Source organism: Rhamphochromis sp. 'chilingali', assembly GCF_963969265.1.
Source record: "Rhamphochromis sp. 'chilingali' genome assembly, chromosome: 2".
In the NCBI taxonomy this organism is placed as follows: domain Eukaryota; kingdom Metazoa; phylum Chordata; class Actinopteri; order Cichliformes; family Cichlidae; genus Rhamphochromis; species Rhamphochromis sp. 'chilingali'.
In genome coordinates this window covers 44422170-44445668 of record NC_137930.1, presented here as the reverse complement: position 1 = coordinate 44445668, position 23499 = coordinate 44422170, and the positions used below count along the sequence as shown (strand labels likewise).

The window sequence follows — 23499 nt, the reverse complement described above, 5'->3', positions numbered from 1 at the left end:
TATTTCCTTTAATCAGTTAAGGTGCAATGGCTCCATCTAATGGTCACTTGGTGATATACAGGGAAGTTGCTGAACTTGTTTACTCAATTTTTTTTTTTCAATATAAAAACTTCTCAGTATAACAAGTACTATAAAACCAGGCAAACAGCCTTGATTTTTTTTTTCTTGTAAAGTCTGAATGAAAAATGTGTAAAAACAAAGCCAGAAGACATTCGGATTGATTTAATAACATATTTTAATTTCAGTGTTTTAGTATAAAAATCCCACCAGCCTGCTGTCAGCTGGGTTCTGTTCCCTGTTAACTGTGGTTTTTCCCAGAGAATCAGCTAAAGTACCAAATCTATTTACACACAACATCCACATTCAGAAGGACCAAAGAAAACAGGAAGTCTACCCACTGCTACCCTGCCAAAATAAAACATCAAACACTGTCACCTCACCCTTCAGATTTAATGCTATCAATATGGGAAAACAAAGACTGACACAGGTAAAAGAGAAGGGGCTTCTATGTGACTCCTAGTGCACCTGTAGTATTTTCTTACTTTCTCTATAAAGTAATGCATATACATTTTTGAATTTACAATAAATTAGTACAGGCACATTCTCTTCTCGCCTACAGCTGACTGTCCACTCCAGGTTGAGAAGGTGATTCTATGACATTTTTACAGAAGACTTGAACTCATCACAGCAAACAAACAGGCCAAAAACCTGAAAAAATCTAATAAAAACCCCATAAAAGATAATTGGGGGACCTGTGGGCAGCTTTTTTTCTCCTTTGTTTTGGTGTGAATGATGCACTTTGGGCATTTTAAACTTTGAGAGTTTTATAGATGTTATATAAATATGTACAAACAGTAAAAAAAAAAAAAAAAAAAAGTAGTCCAGTAAAAACATTCAGAATTAAAAAAAAAAAAAAAAAGCACACACAAAAACACATTAATGCCAAAGATGAGAACTTGAAGCTTGAGAACTCAATAACTTACAAAAAAACGTACAAAAGAAGGTGAAATAAAAAGGTTCAATACAGTATGCATGTTTGATTTTTCTCTGTAGAGATAGCACCAGCAGAAATCCCAACACTGTCAGTGCTGTTGACAGCGCGAATCATCACCTCACTGTATAAATATCAGAATGCTGTGTACCAAAACTGACTGAGGGAATGAATAAATTAGTGTCAGGCCTTGTACAGGATATTTACAGGAGCTGCTGCTGTCACACACAATGATGGACAATTTCATGGCAGTGAGATTGCAGCAGTCTTGCAGCACATTTAAGGAGGTCAGAGGCCAAACTCTGCCACATTCAACAGGTTTAGACCTGCTACTTTTCAGTCCTCGCAGCCAAGATTTGATTTTTTTTTTTCCCCTGTCAACTTTTTGAATCCACTAACAAAGACGTTTTTCATTGCATAGCTCTTGACAAATAAGAACAACTGTTTCAAGCTACAGTATTTCAGAGAGGTGGAACCTGTGTGTGAGGAAGGGTGGAAATGATTTGGTTCCAGTTTGAAGGACATAGTAAACAAGATGTGTTTGTGTTGTGCGTATACAGCAGACACCGTGTTCTCTGCAGTGACAAAAACATGATTAAGAGATGGGAGATGGGAGGATTCTTGAGGTGGCGGGGCTTCAAATCGTGACACCAAGGCCAGTGTTCGGCTTGAGCTCTCTAGCTCGGTCTAGATGGTTCATGGCTCGATCGAAGGCGAGTCGCACAGATTTTCGGACGGAGGACGACCGAGCCTCCATCAGCTTCATTCTGTCGAGCATCTTATTGACGCCAAAGGGAGCCATTTTGGATTTAGGAAGCCATTGCCTGATGAGAGAGAAGACCATTTTGGAAAATGTTTTCACATGTGACGAAGTGGAGTTCCTTTCAAGACCTTTTGTACAAGACACAGAATGCAGTTCAGCATCTCTTTCATAGTCTGATCAGTCTAAATTGGTTTTGTTTTACATATATAGTAATAATTTGACATAGGACAAAAAAAAGGTCTGTATTAAGTGGCTAACGTGTTTTGTTTTTTGTCTCAGAAGTCACTCTTAAACAACATCAGTACAAAAGTAAATTTTTGTTAAAGTGAAGCTTTCCTTTTTTCTTTTTCTTTTTTTTCCCCCTCTTCTCCCAAACTAGGTCTCTGGAAAAACTGTTTGGGGACCACATCACAATAGTTAAGTTTCCTATTATGAACACATTAAAAAGCGGTCATTAAGCAGGCTACAGTGACTCATACATTGGCTAGCCACAGATATGACTGGTGGAGCTCATCGACAACAGCAGGAGTAGATTAGAGTGGATCAAATGTTGCTTTCCAGGTTAAATAGGTTTCAAACGTACAATCTGTCTTGATCACTTGTTTTGTTTAAGCAAGATTAATTCAATCCCAGCTAACAGTGAAAGAAGTTGGCTGCTCACCAGCTGCGCCTGCTGTCGAAGAAGTGGACGAGGAAGAGTTTCTCTGCGGACCTGAACTGCATCCGCTCTCCGGCTCTGAGAACGTCCAACGGTGGCTGGGGAAGCTCCACCCCGCTGTGCCGACACATTGTCCTCCGTGACCTGGGGTCCATGATCTGTGAAGACCAAGAAAATGGAGCGGGACACTGAGGGAGGCAGACTTCTCGCAGGAAAACGTGTGGCCAAAAATTGGCACCTGGAGTTTGGGACTTTTTTGTTTTGTTTTTTTAATTTAAATGGCTGGCTGAAAACTTGCAAAAATACTAATTTGTCTTGATAAGTACATTACTTTTGGTTTGTTTGTGTTATTTGAACAGCCCACTAACATCACCAAGTCAGTGCCATTTCTGTGAAGAGTTAAATATCTGCTTCTGCCATCAACTCCACATCTAAGCTGTAAGTTGTCCACGTCTTGCTTGGGGGAAAATCTTTCTGTAAAAGGTACTGATAACTCAGAAGTCCAAAAAAACTATTAATTCCAAATGGCTCAATTCCTACTGAGCTAGATCAAATAATTCAAAATGCAAAATTAGCTTTGTCTCCACTCGGAAGTAAAGGAAATAGAGAAGATCTAAACAGTTCTATAATTACTATTTCTATTTCATTCTTACAGTAGATGTGATGTTTTAATGAATGTTATTTTTTTTGGATGGGCATATTTGAAAGTGTTTTCTGCATTAGAAAAATCTGACCCTGAGCTTTTTTTTTTTCCTAATTCTCATTTCACTCGTTTCCATTCTAGCTGATCAAGTAAAGCTAAAGACATTATTTGTAGCCCTGCTACAAGTTGACTACTCGACTTACATTTTATGTCTAATTGCAGTGACTAAAAACACCCCAGTTTGTTAGACATTCAGACTAAGGAGTTAGCAAATATTATACCAATTAAATACAGAGTACTGTCTTTATTTTTAGACAGTACTGTGTGAGCAGTGTAAGTCTTACATGACACTGACATTATGCCAGCCAAGTTATTTAGCTAAGGCTTTTGACAATGTAAGAAATAAATTACATGCTTAACTATAAGTGGACTTGATTTTCATGTTGCTAACTTTAAAGTTTGTAACTAAAACTGAAGGATGCTGTTCTATACAAACTAACAGTTCCTGTAAAGTGACTTTCTTTTTAAGTGACACTGATCGAAAGATCTTTGTTTCTGACTTGCAAACTGTATTTTAAAATCATATTAATGAACTTAAGCTCTTTAAAGAGACTATTCTGCCCAGATTTGCAAGGAGCAAATTGTTGTTATACATGATGATGTAATGTATTTGCATTAGACTGCCTCTGACCTTAAACCCTTCAGCGCAGTCTCTTTCCACCCTGTCATTGGTAACAGGGGATAGATTTTAGAATGCATTGTTTCTTTCCATATGTGAAAGTTGGGAGGTAGCTGTTGAAAAGAACTTTACTGGATTTTATTTGTTAATTCCGCCAAAAAGGGGGATTGGTTCAGTGTTTCTATTTGTTAGCAGATTTACACAAAATGTTATGGATGGGGTTAGCATGACGTTTTTTAGCAGAGGTGGGTTCTTGGCCCAACTTAAGTGATTAACTTGTGGTTCAATCAGGAGAAGGATCCAGGCTTTTTGGAACAATTCTTTACCATTGTGACACTTAGCCTTTTTCCTGGTTCTCAATGCATGTTATGGAGGGAAATTTCATCCTTTGCCCAAGTGGGCAAACTTTCAGGGACTATCCTTTAACTAGAGATCAATTTCACATTGCTCTGCAGCTCCATGACTCACTGGTCCTGAAATTCATTATCCTAATACTAAATTTAGGGAGCTGACTTTTATTATGCTGCACACAAGTGAAACAATCTGCAGAAGCCTGTAAAATTAGATAAACTAATCCAATGTAATCCCCCATCTTGAACTGACAGTTGTGTGAATGCGTGAGATTTCTTTCAACTGATGTATCTTAAATTATTGCCCTGTTTGTTGACATATTTAGTCACTTCCATGTCCTTTGTGTTTTCTGTATTCTAATTCAAAGCACTTGATTTCCAGTATTTTTAAGAAAAAAAAAAAGAAAAAAAGCTGAAGTGCATAACCTGGTGAAAGAAGGCAGCATTCAGAGAGACAAGCATGCAAGGCCAAGTCAAGCCCAATACACCCAGAGCGAAGCGACCCACACTACACACGACGACAACAACAACCATTCCACTATCAGCCAGCTGGAAGCTCCTGCGTGGCCATGAGCACAAATTACGAGCTACAGGATGGACAATGGCAGAGGGGCAGATGGGTAATGAGATACAGAGGGGACTAACACTCACTCACCAGGGCAGGGAAGGAGGGATATCCACTACATTTAGCCCAAACTAGTTTAAGAGGCTCCAGAACAAATGGAGAAGCAGCAGTGGGTTTCCACACCTCTACAGGAACAACAACAAGCAAGTTATGAAGGATACACTGCAACAGAGAGCACAACCAATCTCAACGCACACACACCGCCAATAATACTTTCTATTAAGTAGACCATGTAAACCATTTTTAGGGTGTATATCGTATGTATGTGTGGGTACTGGCTCTTTTTTTTTTTTTAATATAAATATGTCCGTGTTAATTTATATATTAAGTTCACGTACTGCTGATACTTTTCATGAATGGCATAGGAAATAACTTTCTTTAGATTTGCTTTTACCATTGCAAACACTCACACTCAAAAAAAAACTGCACACGCACTCTCACAAACACACACACACACACAATCAATCCAACTTCCTAACTTCAAGACTGTCATAATGCAATGTTCATTAACGTCGGCAGTAATGATGAACAATGCAGTTTTAGTAGTTGCACCACATCAGTTCAAGTACAATGTAGCTGACGGGCACGAGTGTATAATTCGCTTTGAATCCACAAAGAAAATACCAGTCTTTAGTTCACTTCCACCTCGTCCATCCGCGGTTTCCCGTTTCTGTTGTTCTCCTGCGTTCACAACTTCCTTTGTAGCTTGAACTCAGTGTGAGCGCAGAATATGCTGACTTAAATCCAGTACCTGATGAACCACTTAACCTCAGTTTCAGAACCAGTGTGGAAGACTCCATTGATGAATCGGTGATTTCATGGTTCTGTAGTAACCCCTTTTCAAGGATTTCTATTTAAAGGATTTTTACATCAAAACCTATGACACTCAACATGACTCATTCAACTTCAATTGCTCTGTATTACACAGGTGTAAAAGTAGAAAAGTGAAGATGTAACATGAAAGCAAGAAATTAATTTAATAAAATGCTGCATGCTTGGACATAAGAAGTATTAGTATCCCAATAAAGAGCCACTCTTTAATTAGTTTAGTAAATGTCTTCAGAAGACAGAAGTAAGAAATGACAAATCAAAGCTTGCCAAGCTGTTTCATGCACACTCATTAGGTCACAATCCAGAGCTGATCGGCTCACCTGAAGAGATCTTTGCAGCTTTGATGAACTCGCCATTTTCAATGCAGGTCATTAGAGTGCTTTTGTCATCCACAGTGCTACGTCGAGCGGTGGCCGGTCGCCCTTTACCACTTTTAGACAGGATAACGGTCCTGAAAGATGCAGGAGCAAAGGTCAATGAGGAAAATGTTTTTTTGTTTTGTTTTGTTTTTTAAAAAACCCTCATGTATGAGCTGCTGGAATGATTGACTAACAATTATTAATTTTGTCTTCACCAATTCATTTTCAAACTCCAAATCTAGTTAAGCAAGTGAAACCAAAAGAAACCTACTTCATATTATTAAAAATATATTTTTGTCTTATGACATTTTGTTCCAAATTATTAAATATCATATTTTATACTTCAAAAGAACTTTTAGTTTTACAAAATATAAGCTAATAGATAATACATCAAACTAGGGGTGGGTGATATATCGAATATACTTGATCTATTGCAAGTTTTCCACGTACGATGGTTAAAACAATTATAAATTGCCATGGCAATACTAGGCTGTCTGCATGGGATTTACTAGGAGTTTTTTTTTTCTCCCATGCATCCAATGAATCATTAATCCCCCGCTCCCTACCAGAAATGTTTCTACCTGGCACACTGCACTGAGCATGTGTGTTTATATACTACCAGATAAGGAAAAACATATCGCAGCAGGAGTTTCAGACGAGCGAGGGATGGAGACTATCATTTGGATTTCACAGGAAGGATGCCGTAAAACTATTGCCACTAAAGGTAGCAGCACCACAAATGTATTCCACCAGCTAAAGTCATCCACTACAAAATGAAGCTCGTTTTAAACTCCGCATGTCAGCGTCTCCCCACACACCAAAGAAAACGTTAAATAAACCAGCTGTGACACCTGTCACTGTTCTTGGTTAGTTCTTTTTATAGACACTATCAAGACTTTTGTTTCTGTAATTTAAAGTCATCACATTTTTTATTCTACTATTTTTATATGTTATAACCACAAACAAGCACCTTTTTAATTTCAGTCGTTTCATTTTGCCGCGTGAGTTTTTTGTTGCTATGATCTTTTGTTTGTTAAAGGTCTGGTGTTGACCACAGAAGCAGACTTACTGTGACAGTATTGTCATTTGTGGAAAACCTCTGTGTGCAACTGACGGTTAACTAATTTGGTTTGAAAACAGAAAGTGTCTTGGCACCTTTCGCCTTGGAGGCGCATATATTAATTGTTCTGATTATACTATAAACTTGGTCACCACAATGTTAACACTGGAAGAAGTTAAGGACAAAATTATGAAAATAAGCATAGCCACTCAGGATTTGGTTGGTTCTTTTCTCACTCACCTTGTGTCACAAAGGATACTTCCACTTGAAGAGATGCTCGACTCGGAGGCACAGCGTCGGCGTGGCTCAAGCAAACGGGGAGATTGTGAGACCACACCCTCCTCTTCCACCACAAAACCGTTTGCCATTCCTGAGAGGGATAATAATACAAGAATTGTTTTAAACTCACTGAATCTTTTTGTCACCAGCATTGTTTGCAATTGAAACAAAATAATTAATATCTGACTGGCACCTGTACCAAGGCGTTTGATCGGCGACTCCTCGTCGTCCTCACCATCAGCGCTGCTGCTGCGTTTTCTTTTCTTTGGCAGAAGGAGCGTCTCCAATCGAGGTATCACTACTGACAGGAAGGTTTTGGCGCCCAGGGGTGGGGGGGACCCAGAGGAGACCTCTTGGGTCCGGGGTAGTTTCTGTGGGCTAGCACTTTTTGACTTCCGAAAGAGCACATTGGTCCTCCGGTTATAGCGTTCCACGTAGAGGTCACTTTTGGGGAGCAACGACTCTGGGATGTGCCCATTAGGGGTGTCCGATGGCACTGAGGTAGATGTGTTGGTGACGTCCTCAAACTCTGTGGGTGACTGGTCCAAGGGCTTTGTGAGCTTCACGGGGGTCGGGTCCAAGTCCATAGGCAAAATTTGGGATGGTAAGGTTAATGTCTCTAATGGTGGTGGAGGTAAAGACTTGTCTTCCTGTGGTATACTGGGATCTGCCAGCAGTTCTCGTAGTGGTTGGTCTTCAGATTCAGCAGGAGATGGGCTGGGATCTGGAGTAGAGGGTTGTGGTGGCAGGGAATTCTTCAGGCTTATCTCACTGCGGACCTCCGTGATGGTTTTCTTGAGTAGCTTTAGCCTCTTGCTGCGGGACGGGCTGTGCTTCATGGCTATGCTCAGGTCCAGTTTCTCCAGGAGCTCCTTCAGCTGATCCTCCAGAGGAGTCTTTTGGCGGTACGTGGGAGTCAGTAAGCGGTCCACTACGGAGGACAGTGACATATAACCACGTCATTATCCTGATTACATGACTATTTTACTATTGAACTCACACTTTCACTGTTTAAATATTTATTATTATTCAATATACTTAAGAGATAACGATTAAAGATAAGTTACTTATCACTTTCAGATATTACTTCATGAAGCACTATAAGCCTACCATCTTCCCAGGTGAATGGCGGTGTTGGCTGCAGTTTCGGAACTTCAGGAAGATGCAACCCACTGGGGAAGTCGAAGCCAATCCTCTCTGCTTCTCTGCGGGCCCTGCGAAGGATGGCTCCGCCATGGTCTTGCATCCGCTGAGCCGCCTTGTAAAAGAAGGTGTCCTTGGCATTGTATGTCATGCAGTTGGATATTATGAGGTCAAAGTCTGCTTCAAACTCCTCCAGGCTCCTGTAGAAGTGAGCATCGATTCTTTTTCTCATGGTGGAGAAGTCAATAGGGTTCTTGATGATATCCAGGTAGTCAGGTACCTGCAGAGAACAGAGAACAGACATCAGGTGCAGCAGTCTAAGAGGAGGAAGAAATTCTGGTTCACGATATCCCTTTTTCAAAAGGCACGCTGGAAGGTACTGAGCCTTGACCCTCTAAAGCTTGATTTTTATGGATGATCGGTTTGGGCACTAGTTTCAGAACTTGGATGTCAATTTTTAAACCTCAAAATGGTCAACCTTTGCAACACAGGTTGTCCAAATTTAGAAAACAATGCATGCTTTCATTTATATCAAGAAGCTTTGCACTCACATAAACAAATTGCATTTCTTCGATCATTGGCACAAAAGGTGCCATTAGTTTCACTGTTTAGCTGTTCATACAACCCACTTGATACTGAGGTATGGAATCCGTGCTACATGTTTCACTGTCAGGGCAGCACGGTGTTGTGTGGTTAACACTGCTGCCTCACAGCAAGAAGGTCCTGAGTTTGACTTCACCACCTGGCTGGGACCTTTCTGTGTGGCGCTTGCATGGGTTCTCTCTTCCTCCCACACTCCAAAGACATGGAATGAGTGGGGTTAGGTTAACTGGTGATTAAAGTGTGAATGGCTCTGAGTGGTGACCTGTCCAGGGTGTACCCTGCCTCTTGCTCTATGGTATCTGGGATATGACCCTGATATGGATAAGTGGAAGAGGATGGATGGATGTTTCATTGTGGTAAATATCACTTTAAATAAAAAAAAATAAATTAAAAAAAGGAAAAAAGAAAACAGTAGAGAGAATACCACAGATGCACAGGAATCGCTGATTTGAATCGCAGGCCCCTATCATACACTCTCTATTTGCACATGGACAAATATTCTTCAATTAGGCTGAAGAGAGTGTGGAGCCAAATACACATTGTGGAAGTACAAGGGCCTGAAACCCTGTCTGTACCAGTTGAGCATGGTGGAACCAGACTTTATACCACACAATCTACTGCTAAACTTGCAAATATGGTGATATGGTGGTGATCCCTGATATCCCTGGTAGTATGTTATTTACACTTTTACCATTAGTCGAAACCAATACTCATTAACAAATTGGTGTCAGTGCATCTCATTATCCTGAAATTTTCATCACGTGAACATGGGACATCGTTCCTGAGTTTCAATGGAAAGTATGCTTTTAAGGAATGCAACTGTTGCTTAAAGCAACTGATAGAGCACTATAATGTAATGAAAAGCCAGTCATCTCAAATGCAATGCGTGAAATGTTTTCTGAAATGAGAATACTTTCACATTAAATTGGGTCTTCTTGAACTGGTGATTTCGGTTCAGTGAACTACTTTTAGTATAATGATGGAGACACACTTGATTTGTTTAATACAGTTATGTAGATGTTAAACAGACTTTATAAATAAACATCTTTGACTAAGACTATGGCAGGAAAAAGAGGTGTTGCTAAATGTCGTTATATATTAGCCATTTCATTTGAACTGGGGAAAAAGACTTGCTTTAAACTGTTTTAAAGTGAATAATGAACAACTGCTGACCTCTTTAATGCTGACAGGCTGAGCGAAGATGCTGTACTGGTCCTTCTCCTGCAGCTGACTGAGCACAGCTCTCAGCAGGATGTTGAAGGGAGTCAGCTGGACCTCCAGCACTGATTGCTGAAGCTTCATCTGTCGAAAGAAGGTAGCCAAACAATGTTAATCCACATGAATGGCATGAGGTGTTATCAAGAGTCCAAGGTCAATGTTTATTAAAACCGAATGTGTGTATACAGTAAATCCCATTTTGGGGTCGATGTTTATGTTTTAGCGCATTGGGTGTTTGAAGCACATAAAAGGTTTTAGACTAACAGTCAAGTAGTCAAATTTGTGAGGAGCTGTCCAACTAATCAGTGGAATTTGGGATGTTGTGGGTAGTAATGAGTTAACTAAACAAGAACAAATATAATTACAATAGTGAGTAGTAAATGAAAAGTAAAATATTTAGCTTTAACTTGAGAATAAACAATGTGTCCTGAAAAGAAATGATGAAAGGAATAAAGCTCTGCACTAGACAATCGTGAAGTAGTAAATGCTGAAAGGGTTTTACCTCCTCCCTCTTCAGTTTTTCTCTCTTCCTGATGAGCTCCAGCAACAGGCGGGCTCGCTCCAGGTCGTGACGGAGGCGGTGCCACTCTTTCAACTGCTCCTTCAGTGCCTGGTTAGACTCCATATGGTCCTGCAGGAAACAAGCGTCAGCTCAATAACAAGAACTACATTAAAAAGGACAATACCCTACTGTGTGAGGTTGCTAGCTGTCAACAGAACTGACCGTCTTCTTGGCTTTGGGCGGCTGTGGGTTGGCCTGTAACCGGCGGATTAGGGGCACATTGTTCCTTGACTGCCTCTTCAGCACCCAGTAGCTCAGCACCCCCTCAACAAATGAACGCTTCCTCTGAACTGATACCTGGTTGAGGATGGTATCAAAACTAACCCAACATAGAAGAAAAGGGGAATATTAATCAGTGAATAATAATAATAATATTTTTGATAATATTTTCTCCGTAGCTCTAAAATGCTGTCAGATCTCTGGCTTGTCATTTTTGACCAATCAGATATCTTTGTATTCATCTCTTATAAAAATCACTGCTGACACACCCGTGGAAAAAACCTTTAACTCCACTGTATTGGAATAATGCTGGCAAAGTTCTCTTGAAGTACTACTGATAAATATCACTTATCTCAAGTTAAACTTTCAATATTTACTTTTTCCAGATTCATACAGTTTTACTGTTTTCTGTATGTATTAAAAATCCCTACCTTAGATAGCACTCAACTAAAATTAGAAGCAGAAAAAAATTATCATTTCAAATGAAATAAAGGACAAAAGACCAAGGAGAGAGAGTGTTGATTTGGTAAGCTAAGGCTGACTGTTACCTTGAAGCAGTAATGCTAGGTCCAGAGCTGGTCGGAGTTTCAGGTTCCGTTTCTGGTTCAGGGTCTGCTCGTTTATTCTTTTTCTTCTGCCAGCCCTTGGCCTTCCCTTTCTTTTCAGCTCGCTTGTGAAAGGCTCCAATTTTAGGGTGGGGCTCCTCATAGATGTTGAGTGGCCGGCGGTCACAGCCTTCAGGTGTGTGGCTGCAACAGTAAGCAGTCTTTTTCACAGAGAAAGTGGTGGCACCAGATGCAGTCACCTCTTTGACGGGCTCCATCTTCATGCAGAGACCAGCTTTCTGGGCGCAGCTAACGTGGAAGGCGGTGTAACAGTTGATCTTGTCACACTGGATGCACGCGCCGACACCTTTCTCCTTACACAGATAGCAAGTAAGCTTCCAGCGAGCAGGTGGGATGTTGCGGACACCGTCAATGGGCTCGATGAAAACTGTGTCCGAGAAGCCAACTTCGGGCACCCACAGGGCACATGCTACATGGCCCCAGCGGTCATCATCTGTCTTCTTCAGAGCTCCTCCTCGATTCGGGCAGAAAACACACTCAGCCGGTCGTGTCGGACACTGGAGGCAGTGGCGACAAAGCCACTGGCCTTCGGGGATGTATGGCACACCGTAGCACTCCTGGTGCACGGCAATGTTGCAGGAGTCGCAGAAGAGGATGACGTTACTGTCAGCTCCATCTCCATCCATGCATATACAGCACACAGCATCCTCATCCACAAGTGACTGCAAGTCACTCTGACCCTGCGTGGCTAAGAATGACTCTTTCTCAAAGCGATCCATGAGAAACTCAAACAGGTTGTGCGACACTTGACTTATTCCCTCACTTTTTCTTTTCTCATTGATGATCTCCATCCAGGCATAGTCTTCCTCATCCATGTCATACTCCACCTCCTCATCCAGCTCCTCGGGTGTCCTCTCAGTGTATTTGTAGTAGGTTGCTGGCCTTTTCGGTACCACTGGCAGATTGTATTCAACTGTTCTAACCTTCGGCTCCAATAGGCCACTGGCACTGCTGTGGGTGGCACTACCACCATGTGAGGTGGTGAGAGCTGCATTCTTCTTCTGCTGGTTGTTTTTGAGGCGGACAGAGCGCACCAGAACCTGCTGGGGCTTCTCGTTATTCTCCTTGTTGCTGTTACACTCCATGATCTCTTGAGCTGTGGGGTCATCGTCTGTGATAACATCCAGCTTGTCGTAGATGCTGAGCCGGTGTACACGGCCATCCACCTCCAACTCCACCATTCGCTGAGCTTGTGCATATGTCAGTGTCTCCCGGTTGGGCGATGGCTTGATGGGAGAAGTCTCTCTCTTAATCACTGCTGGTCGTTGGTTTCGACTTTTCTTCTTCATGTTTGAGCTATGAGGACCCTGAAAAAACCCAAGCAATGAAACAAATGTGTAAATATATGTTTTAAAATTTATACTCTTTTGTAAATCATCGTTGGGTTTCTTGAAAAGCGCTACACAAAAAGTTATTATTATTATTATTATTATTATTATTATTATAAATAACTCGCTGATCTAGCAGCTGCTGAGAAAGCTGTCATGTCATGGATTTCACTGTACATTTCTGCATGTACACAACTGGCTGCTGTCACATCTTCCAACCCTTGTTTACAGATAAGGGAAAAAATGTCCCGAAACAAAGTTTTCACCTCTGTATTTTGTGTCTTCTTCGTCAAGCCTAATTTAAAGTAGTAGTAAGCCTTCTACATTTAAATGACCGACTGCTGTCTTTTGATCCTGATGGTGCAATTGTTTTGACTATATTAAAGGAGTGCTATGTTAAAGTTGCTAAACAAAACCCTGTTCATTACATTAGTTAGGGAATCATATCAAAATACTCCAAAATGCTAATTAGTAAATATTAAATAAAAACCTTAATGTGAGATCCAGAATAAAGTTGTGACGTAAATTTTAATCCTACAGTAAATCTGATCCATTGACAGCTACAGAAAAACAGATCAGGACTGGGGCTACTTGGATTTTAATTTCTTGTGCTCTTTATGAATTTGTTGACACACCATTAAAAAGATCTATCTTTCTGTAACCAAAACGTGAAAGATATAGTTAAATGTCATAGACGAAGAAAACCACCAAAACCTACTTTCCAAGCGTATCTATTATTGGCCAGGTAAACCATTATCAAATGAATTATTCCAGCCATGTTTGCATATGTATATCGATTTCCCTGAAATCCAACTCCCCCCAAATAACGCTATTACTTAGATTTGTACCTTCGCGACACACACACTTTATTTTATTTTTTTAAACCAGGGCAAGTGAAGTTAAGCTAGCAGCTTTGAACATAGTGCTCCAACGTGTGCTGGTGCACCTTTAACTCGTGAGATCAATGCGCTTTCAGCCGGCTGCGCTAACAGTACCTTCAACCTTCACTGGACAAATGAAAGAAATGCATCGAGAGCAGGAAGCAGCAATGCCGAAGACAAGGAGCCTCCGATCTGCGCAACCTGTGTGGTTTGTTTCCTGAATAACAGCGGCTCCACGTAGCTGCAGCTTGTTACTAGATCCATGTCCGGTACGGGTAGGTACAGTAAGTCCGTCTAGACAGTGATCCGTGCTATGTTTCGAACCTGCTTTAGAACGACCAATCAAACACTGGCGGGTTACAAGAAAAGACAACCATGTTGTTCCCCTTAATAAACAGGCGGTGGCCTCTCTAGTTGCTAGTCCGTCCAGAAACCGGGCTAACATTAGCCTGCTACTACAGGGACTTGAAGAGGAAGGAAATATGGCGACCAACACAAGAAACTACCTCAATTAAAAAAGTTGTCTTTTTCTATGAGTAGCACTGTTTCGTTTCTAACTTAAAGGTATCCAGGGTACAGGGAAAAACATTAAACGGGTAAAACGAGAGTGAGGTAAAACTTACCTCGCTATTTTCAAGAATTAAGCTTATAAAAACAGCAGCAATGGCGGTGCGGCCTGCGGAGCGAAGCAGCAGTTAAATCCACATTCAGTCTGGTCATCCAAAGGCGACCGCGGCTCGCGCTGAACCGAGTGAACCTTAGAAGTAACCGACAGGTATCCAGGGCGACGGGAGCGGTTTCAAGTGATATACTAGGATATGAGGCTTAAAATCGATCGCTGGGACTGTGGAAAAGCAGTAAGAAGTGGCAGGGCTCAGCGGCTGCCTGAGCTTCTCTTCCCCCACAACAATGCGGTTGTGTGAGTCGCTATGCCGCGACGTCACCACGCAAACCAGGAAGTGTATATATATTTATTATTGTTATTATTTCATATTTAAATACGAGCATATGATCTCTAAATACGATACGCAAAGATTATTAAAAACATTAAAGTCGTTCTGGCATCCAACAGATGACCGATCGAAAGGGTATGGACTTTCCGACCGCATCGCTTCCATATGGTACACGCGCTAACCGCTTGTGGGGTCGTCTGAAAGACGTTTTGAACCTACCCACTGCACTTTAGTAAAAGGTAAATTACGATTCAAGGAATATAAAACTATGAGCCGTATGTATTTGTGATTGTAAATTTTCTTTTTCTTTTAAATGATTGCATTAAATATATACATTTAATGTACATTAATATATCTTTTATGACTGAATCTGAATTTATTTTGAATTTTCTCTAATCCATGTGGATTTATAAGTATACATACTGGCCCAAATATATACTCAGGTAGTGATGTTGAAAGTTCCACAATGCTAACCTGAGAAGGCGAAGGCATATTAACTTCTCATTAGTGATCGTGACCGACTACAACTGGTAGTTTCTCTTTGCATAAAATGATTTTTGACAGCCTTTATGTATACTTCTGGCACTGCCAATAATATCAGTCAACCATATATTGATCTATTTTTATGATCCTGAAAAAAATGTCTCGTGTTTTTAAAAAATATATATAATAAGTAAAAACTGCACCAGTATAAATGCGGAGCAGTGAGTTAAAAATACCATCCGTAAGTCTCATAACATGAGACTTACGGTTTATATTAGGTATATATTTTAAAACTATTACTGTTCCAAGTAGATAATCCTTGGGGTTATTGGCAAGAGTGGCATTATTAAATACTAAACATCACCATAGTGAGTGCTTTTATTTCACTTTTTTTTTTAAATACAATTTTATTATAGTGTGACAACTGAACAATTATTAGTCATGGAAAAAATAACATTGACTGTGCCTGGTTTGGCTTAAAATAATATTTTTCTCAATTTAAAAGTAATGGATAAAAACATTTGTTTCAAAGAATTTTGCATCAAAATACAAACCAATAAAAACATACATCTCTGCTTAGAAAAAACATTCAAAACAGCCTCCTGTGTCTTTGTTGATAGACATGCCACTACAGGCCTCATAGAAATTAAACTGTTAGCCATCTTCTCATCTGTCAGGAAAGAGTTCTTTTAATAGTAACTATCCACCGTATCCGGGTGTTGGCCGATTTTGTTTTTTGTTTGTTTTTTTTCTTCAAACCACCAAGAGCATAACTGATTTGGATCAGGTTGATTCAGCGTTTGGCTCTGGCTCATCTTGGCTCTGGGTGGGACAGACTGATGGAGCATCCTCTCTGGACAGCAGGTTCTTTTTGCGGAGATGGCAGGCCTGCTGGTATGGGGGACGTATGGGTGGCTGAGCAGGGGGCGTATACTGGTACTCTTTACCAGCATCAAGCTGAGGAAAGGCAAGAAACAGCCAGGACAAAGACAGCAAAGAGAAAAATACATTAATTTCTTTGGACAATTTGTTCAACAGCATTTATGTATGTAGGTAAATAAGGATTATTTTTGAACGGTGAGTCAAGCAAAACTGCACCCCCTATTATATTTCACTCATTTATTACTAAACCATTAAAATTCAGTATTAAGATATTGGAATAATTATGCATTCCATATTAGAGTGAAAAAAATATAAAGCAAGGGATAACCAAGACATCACAAGAAAAACAAAAGTTTAATTAAAAATTACACTCAAACAGAAAATTTTTTCAAAATACATTAATTAAAGTGGACATGAAACACTACACATATAAAGACTAATTTACACCATGGAGCTCTGCTAAAAAAAGTAAGTTTTTAAAACATGTTTAATGTCATCTTCTGTCAGTATACACATTGACCTACTTTCCCTGCAGACGTGCTGATGGGATTCCCGATCGTGCTTCGGTAAGAAACATAGTTACGTTTGTGGTGTGATGTGCATGTAGCGTGCTGCTATGTTGTAAACTGTCTGGGCGTGCTTGAGAAAAGAGATTTTATTGCATAAAATAGAGCTTATTGCATCTGCTGATTTCCCCACTCAGTACACTCGGCCAGAGGAGGAAATATCAACTTCTGACTCCAGCTTGTTGGGCTGGTGAACCACCTGTCACCTGGCTCAAGCACACTCTCTTCCACACAGTTCTCATTTATAAAGTGCTTTACAAACCTGAACATTACAGCTAACAGCTGGATTTCCCCGTGTCACAATTAGCTAGCAAAACAATAACAAACCACTGATTGCTTAAGAAACAGAGTGAAAGTGGACAGTATATCCTCAGTTTTAACATAAAACTCATTGTTGCAGCCAGAGACAGCACAAAAGTGACCCCCCTCCCCCTTTAGACTGATTTTTAGTTTTAGTGTAGTTTAGTGCTTTCCACAGATTTATCAGTTCTGTCACTAGTTAGCTAACACAAACTAATGTGTCTATTAGCCCCAACCAACCAGTGATGACACGTTCCGTACTGGCACAAGATGGCGCTAAACATGTTATAAAATCTGTAAGCACTTCTATCTTAAATACAGCTTCACAGACGGAGTTATATCTGTCAGTTTTTGAGAGCAGGGCTCCATGGTGTAAATTAACCTTTATACACATACGGTTTCATGTCTACTTTAAGTTTGGTTGGCAAGTTTGACTCTGTATCAGGATCAAGAGGATAAAGCAGCTCACCTGCAAAGGGTAGGTTCTGTCAGAGTCAAAGGCACTGAGGTCACCACATGCCAGGAATGGGACAATGACACGGTTTGGACCTTCTAACTGGTTAAAATCCACATCTTAAGCACAGAGACCAGAAGAGAAACTTATAGGTGTGAATTTATGCTGCAGAAAGAGACTATGCAAAAGTTAATTCAACATTCAAAGGAAGAAGCAAAAGATGTGTAATGCAGTGCTGCACAGTCTGAGGTTCTGTTCATGCAATACACCATGGTTTGGTATCTAGCTTGTGTTGGCTTAATGTGCAAGCAAGGAAAAAAGGAAAAAGCAAGGAAAAAGAAACACGTGGCAGGACCTACAGATGCAAAAAATGTAGTATTTAAACTTTAGCTTTGAATAAAACTTACTAAATATAACTTTTGCTTATGTGCAAGAAAACTCCACAGGGTATTTTTTAAAAGAATTACCAAATGTGGCCACAAAATTATTGTTAGCATACACTATTTTGCCAAAAGCATTCACTCACTCATCCAAATAATTTAATTCAAGTGTTCCAACCAACTCCATGGTCACAAGTGTATAAAATCAAGCTCCTAGGCATGCAGACTGCTTCTACAAACATGTTTGAAGGAACGTCTCGCTCTGAGGAGCTCAGTGAATTCCAGCGTGTTACATGATAGGATGGAAGTCCAGTGGTGAAATTTCCTCACTACTAAATATTCCACAGTCAACTGTTAGTGGTGTTATACCAACTAGTGGAAACGATTGGGAAGGACAGCCATGAAGTAGTGGCCATGTAAAATGACAGAGCAGGGTCAGCTGATACTGAGGTGCATAGTACGCAATGGTCGCCAACTTTTGCTACAGACCTCTAAACGTCATGTAGCCTTCAGATTAGTTCATAAACAGTGAATAGTGTTTCATGGAATGGGTTTGCATGTCTGAGCAGCTGCACCCAAGCTTTACATCACCAAGCACAATGCATGTCATCACTGGACTCACTGGATCAGTGCAGAGGTGTCTCTTGAAGTGACAAATCACACTTCTCCATCTGATGGAGAAGTCTGGGTTTGGCGGTTGCCATGGGAACGGTACTTTTCTTACTGCAGAGTGCCAAGTATAAAGTAGAGGGGGGATTATGGTGTGGGGTTGTTTTTCAAGACTTGGGCTCAGCCCATTTGTTTCAATGAGAGAAACTCTTAATGCTTCAGCATACAAAGACATTTTGGACAATTTCATACTCCCAACTTTGTGGAAACAGTTTGGGAATGGTATTTTCCTGTTGCACCATGACTGTACACAAGTGCACAAAACAAGGTCCATAAAGGGATGGATGAAAGAGTTTGGTGTAGAACAATTTGACTGAGTTCTGACCTCAACCTAATAGAACATCTTTAGGATGAATTAGAGTGGACACTGTGAGCCAGGCCTTTTTCATCCAACATCAGTGTCTGACCTCACAAATGTGCTTCTAAAAATATAAATACACTCCTAAACATTGTAGAAAACTTTCCAAGAAGAGTCAAAAGCTGTGATAGCTGCAAAGGGTTGCCCACCAATATATTAAACACTATGGATTAAGAATAGGATGTCAGTCTAGTTCATATGTGTGTAAAGGCAAATGAACTAATACTTTTGGCAATACAATGTATGTTACACACTTAGTAATTTACGTCTGTAAATTTTAAGACAACTTATTGTCTTGCAACTAAAACTACATGGTTGAAAACATGAGAAAACTATTATTTAGACTTGGTTTACATTTTTTCAATGACTAGTTTGAACACATAGAACAGGGTGATAATTCTGACCCAAGTACAGTTTCCTGATCCAGTTCAGATAGCAAAGTAAAGACTTATGTGGTTAAATGATTGATAATTACCATAGGAGTGATCCAGCAGAGGATTAGACATGTTGGGGATGTAGCCTTTGGGAGGAGAGTAATTCTGACAGACCACGAAGGCCTCTGTACACAGAAAGACAGATCATTCACGCAGTATGTCAACAGAGGTCATTCAAATGTTTGAGATGGGAATGGGTGTGTAAAATCAAACAATGGATACTGGATTAGAAAGTTCCTCAGAGAGAATCTCCAAACGATTTTATAAGACCAGGCAGCCATTCATTATTAGTATAAGATTTTGTGTAGCCCACCGCCTGTGTGTGAGTGCTGCTGAAACATGTAATAAAATCCACAGCAAATATAAATTTCTTTGCTTTGGATTTCATAATAAAATAAATAAATGAAATGGAGATGAGATTTTCCTTCTATTAGATCCATGTGAGTGGGTTATGACTGTGGTGGCTCACCGATGCTGGAGTTCCTGCTGCTGCGAGGCTTGGTGCAGGTCACACCATCGAAGAAGAGCTTCAGCTGGGAGTACAGCAGTGTCACATCTTTACCTCTGAAAATCTGTCAGAGAGAGTAAAAGCCCGGCTGTCATTACAGGCCAATCTGACAAGAGACATGAAACCCAGGACCCACAACAGGGCTAATTCAAATGGTGGAAAAGGAAGGTTTTACGCAGCTGTGTAAGAAAGCCAACCAAACCCAGGTAGAAAATATTTTTCAAATTCAGTTTTAGCGTGCAACATTATTGTGCCGCCTCCTGAAGAGTTCCAAGGTTTGGTTAGTTTAGCTAAGTTTTACTTCTTGTTAAGTAAACCAAAAAGTTATGCACTTATGTTATACTTAAAATTTCATGGGACCTTGGATGCTTTAGTGCTCACATTTGATGTACAATACTTTTGATATATACATTTGACATATAATACTCTGTCACTATTGTTGCATTACAGCACTACTACTGCTGTGGCAATAGCTTGACAGTTCGTCTGTCATAAATGACAGCAGGAAAAGAAGGACGGGAAGTGTCCATGAGACTTTAAGAGAATGGGTGGATGGATTTTAAATGACTGTCACCTCTCTGGCAGACAGGACTCATTTATTTAACATCAAATGTTATAAGTGTACATTTATGAATTACCACAAATCCTGAGCTCACCTTAGCCACAAACGTTCCTCCAGGCTTCAGGACATGTGTGGTAATGTTCAAAGCCTAAGAAACAAACAGCTGTTAGCGTGACATCACAAGAAATCTGACAGTGCAATCAAACACATCTCTGTACTCACAGCTAACAGGAGCTGAGCCTGGATGTATTCATCCACATCGTGGAGTCCAGTTACTAAGAAAAGAACATAAGAAATAGAATAAGAACAACAAGAGGGGGACAGAGGAGACTTAAGAACCAACGACGTCAGACAGAAAGCAAGCCTCTCACCATCTGGAGCTCCGTCACACACTACAAGGTCGGCCGGGTGACCCTCAAAGTGGCGAATTATTTCCTGAGCTGTTGACACCTAGGAGAAAGACATTGACATAGGTCTTCACTCCTCCACGCCTACGAGTTGAGTTACTGTGATTACTGACATCATTGTGCTTATGTCCTTACCTTGGTGATGTCTCCCTGGATTTGAGTAACTCCGGGCAGAGGAGCCATGGCCTGAAGGTCCACTGCCACAATCTTCACTTCCTCACCGCTCTCACCCTTTTCAGCTTTCTCCGCACACCCTCTTTTAATAAAAACAATCAAACAAACAAAATGCACAGAATAGTTTTTTAGTAAGTAGACACATTTTATGAATATATCACATATCATAATCCAAATACTTTATAATAGAAATAAAGCAGCTCCAAAAAATTCATTTAAACACATATTCACACAATTTACATAAAATATCACAGCAACAAACTGTCCTCCATCCACAGTCCCAGAGATTAGGCGTTGAAAGCTTAATAAATGTGTTCAGATTAGATTTAAAGACAACCACAGCTGATGCCAGTCTAGGGGTCACTTGGTGCAGAAACAACAAGAGCAGCATAAGGATGGTGTGTTATTCTTAGCATGATATTCTGGTATTTCCAACACCTTTTTTAATCCTATAGGTGTTTTCATACCTATAGTTTGTTAATTTGATCCAAATCAGTTGATGAGTTTGTAAACTTGTAGCTTTTTCCTGTGGGTTAGTTTGTTTTCATACTGAGGAAGATCTAAAATGCGTCACTATAAACCACATGAGAATGTTCAGTCAGCTCATTAGCCAGATGTGTCTGGGGCAAGTGCAACAAAAGTAAATACAGGAAGAAGGTGCTGTGTTCTGGTTTATTGGAGAACACAGAATTTACTTTCATTTCAGAGCTTGTTGCTAGCCCGTACAGACCTTTGCACATCTATAGTACCTTTCTGCACTGAGAAAACAAGCATACATGGATGGCTATGGGGTGGGGTTTTTTATAGCTCAAACTCGTGACGTAGTTGGATCAGGTTGACACATAAACAAACTGCTCTGGAGTTTATTTGTAATGGTACTGAGACCACCTCCTCCAAATTGTCTTGGTGGGGTTGTTTTGGTTCACATCTCATTACGAATACCGTGTTCACACTTGCACAAATGAACTGCACCAGGTAGGAAAATGAACCGGGAGTTCAATTGAAATGGATTAAACACCGCAGTTGTGAAAACACCATATAAATATGAGAATACACCCCTGCAGCAGTTTATATGCTATAAAAAGAGGAATAGGATAAGAGTTCAACTCTAAGGCCCATGTTATTTCTTTAATGGTATATTTCTAAAAAAAAAAGATTTGTTGTATAAAAGTGTAATATACTGCAGCCATGCAAATCATTTTTGCTCAGCTAGGATATGTTCACTATATGTTGGCATATTAAAATAAGTAACATGTTACCTGAGTTTCCGGCTGAGAACCTGACTCCAACTTCCAGGGGCTGCACAGAGATCCACTGCTCTGTTTACACCTAAAAAAGAAGAAAACAGACATTTATCAACAGACACAATAGTACAAGGGCTGGCAGTGAGTTTTTCATGTCACTGTGGAGAAATTTTGGCCCACTATTCTTTACAGAATTATTTTAATTTAGCCACATTAGAAGGTTTGTAAGAATGTATGCCCTATAAGCTCATGACAAAACATCTCAATACTAAATCATTTTATATCATGAAAAAGTCACATCAGGGTTTTCTAAAGAACCCCTTTTCTACATATTATACATATACTAAACTATTGATAAAAGTCTTTCTCAGGTGACCTATGGGTCTCACCTGTGAACAAGTTGAACTCTTGATCGAGCTGCAGCAGCTTGAAGGCGCTCCTCGCTCTCCAGCCCTCCTCTTTGGCCAGTCGATAGTAAATGTCTCGTTTGTCTTTGGAGGACCGACCCATATTGACCTATGACCCCTCTGAAGGAAAACACACAGTCACAATGGCCCCTATTCTTTTAGAGCTATTATCGCTATAATGGAAGCTGTCTGTATAACACAGGCTGTATTTCTTGAGTATTGTTGCATTTGGATTTCGGTTACTACAGGAGAAGACCCGCTGCATGGCTGTCCGTCCTTGTTGTTTGAAGGTAGGTAAGCGTCTTTGTGTGAATTAAATTCAAGTTCATACTACACAAAACACGTAAAAACACAAAGACTGGTTCACGACATCCAGACTCACTTACTTTCACGTGGGCTTTGCTGTTGTCGACTGTGAAAAGGCTCTTCTTCTTTTCGTCCTTCCGCCTCTTCTTCTTCTTTGGTGTTTAACGGCAATTCGCATCCAGGATAGTGCATTACTGCCTCCTGTAGGATTGTCGAATCATTTAAGGTCACTAGCCAATCATTTTGCTTCTTGATCCTCTTATGTCGCCAGAGGTGGGAAGTAACGAAGTACAAATATTTCGTTAATGTACTGTTACAGGAAAAATGATTCTATGTTTCTTTACCTTCTTTTAAATGTGCAAGCATGCCCTTTTGTCTATGGTTAGATTAGTTTAGAATTATCTTTTTAGACTTTCTCAGCAAAGACATACTGTTTTGGGACATATTGTTTTAGATTGTTTTATCTCTCACAGCCTTCTCCCAGCTCTCTGCTGACGAGCCTAGCGCCACATATGGAGTTGTTTATTTTATTTGTTTTGTATTTTCTTATCCTGTTCTCACTGTCTTTCCTATAAAAAGTGCCCAGCCTCTGTA

The 23499-nt window shown here is 40.2% G+C and overlaps 2 protein-coding genes across 4 annotated transcripts; both read right to left on the bottom strand.

The window, feature by feature from the left end:
• Nucleotides 1–217: 217 nt before the first annotated feature.
• Nucleotides 218–14756, bottom strand: LOC308392654 (bromodomain-containing protein 1-like). Of its 3 annotated transcripts, none has more exons than XM_080875790.1 (12): nucleotides 14442–14756; nucleotides 11532–12916; nucleotides 10927–11083; nucleotides 10705–10833; nucleotides 10158–10286; nucleotides 8349–8661; nucleotides 7438–8169; nucleotides 7200–7329; nucleotides 5861–5991; nucleotides 4740–4834; nucleotides 2416–2570; nucleotides 218–1815 (listed from the first exon to the last, which is right to left on the bottom strand). In XM_080875790.1, the coding sequence occupies exons 2-12, from the start codon at nucleotides 12896–12898 to the stop codon at nucleotides 1629–1631; spliced, it is 3525 nt and encodes a 1174-aa protein (XP_080731916.1). In that variant the 5' UTR covers nucleotides 12899–12916; nucleotides 14442–14756; the 3' UTR covers nucleotides 218–1628. The 3 variants fall into 3 exon arrangements, with proteins under 3 accessions (XP_080731916.1, XP_080731915.1, XP_080731917.1); XM_080875789.1 differs by having other exon boundaries at nucleotides 7432–8169; nucleotides 14442–14753; XM_080875791.1 differs by lacking the exon at nucleotides 4740–4834 and having other exon boundaries at nucleotides 1651–1815; nucleotides 7432–8169; nucleotides 14442–14750.
• Nucleotides 14757–15616: 860 nt separating this feature from the next.
• Nucleotides 15617–23105, bottom strand: ftsj1 (FtsJ RNA 2'-O-methyltransferase 1). Its single transcript, XM_080874106.1, has 11 exons — nucleotides 22986–23105; nucleotides 22582–22719; nucleotides 22208–22277; nucleotides 20910–21030; nucleotides 20739–20817; nucleotides 20590–20642; nucleotides 20462–20515; nucleotides 19767–19869; nucleotides 19339–19422; nucleotides 17472–17575; nucleotides 15617–16211 (listed from the first exon to the last, which is right to left on the bottom strand). Exons 2-11 carry the CDS (start codon nucleotides 22700–22702, stop codon nucleotides 16038–16040), a joined length of 963 nt encoding a protein of 320 aa, XP_080730232.1. The 5' UTR covers nucleotides 22703–22719; nucleotides 22986–23105; the 3' UTR covers nucleotides 15617–16037.
• Nucleotides 23106–23499: the final 394 nt, after the last annotated feature.

Coding starts and splice junctions, on each gene's coding strand:
- ftsj1 (XM_080874106.1), bottom strand. CDS start 22,702: ATGGGTCGGTCCTCCAAAGACAAACGAGACATTTACTATCGACTGGCC. Junction 20,516..20,589: donor AGGCTCAGCTCCTGTTAGCT/GTGAGTACAGAG, acceptor TTTGTTTCTTAG/GCTTTGAACATTACCACACA. Junction 19,423..19,766: donor CAGCAGGAACTCCAGCATCG/GTGAGCCACCAC, acceptor TTCTGTGTACAG/AGGCCTTCGTGGTCTGTCAG.
- LOC308392654 (XM_080875789.1), bottom strand. CDS start 12,898: ATGAAGAAGAAAAGTCGAAACCAACGACCAGCAGTGATTAAGAGAGAG. Junction 11,084..11,531: donor CCTAGCATTACTGCTTCAAG/GTAACAGTCAGC, acceptor ATGTTGGGTTAG/TTTTGATACCATCCTCAACC. Junction 10,834..10,926: donor CGCCCAAAGCCAAGAAGACG/GTCAGTTCTGTT, acceptor TGTTTCCTGCAG/GACCATATGGAGTCTAACCA.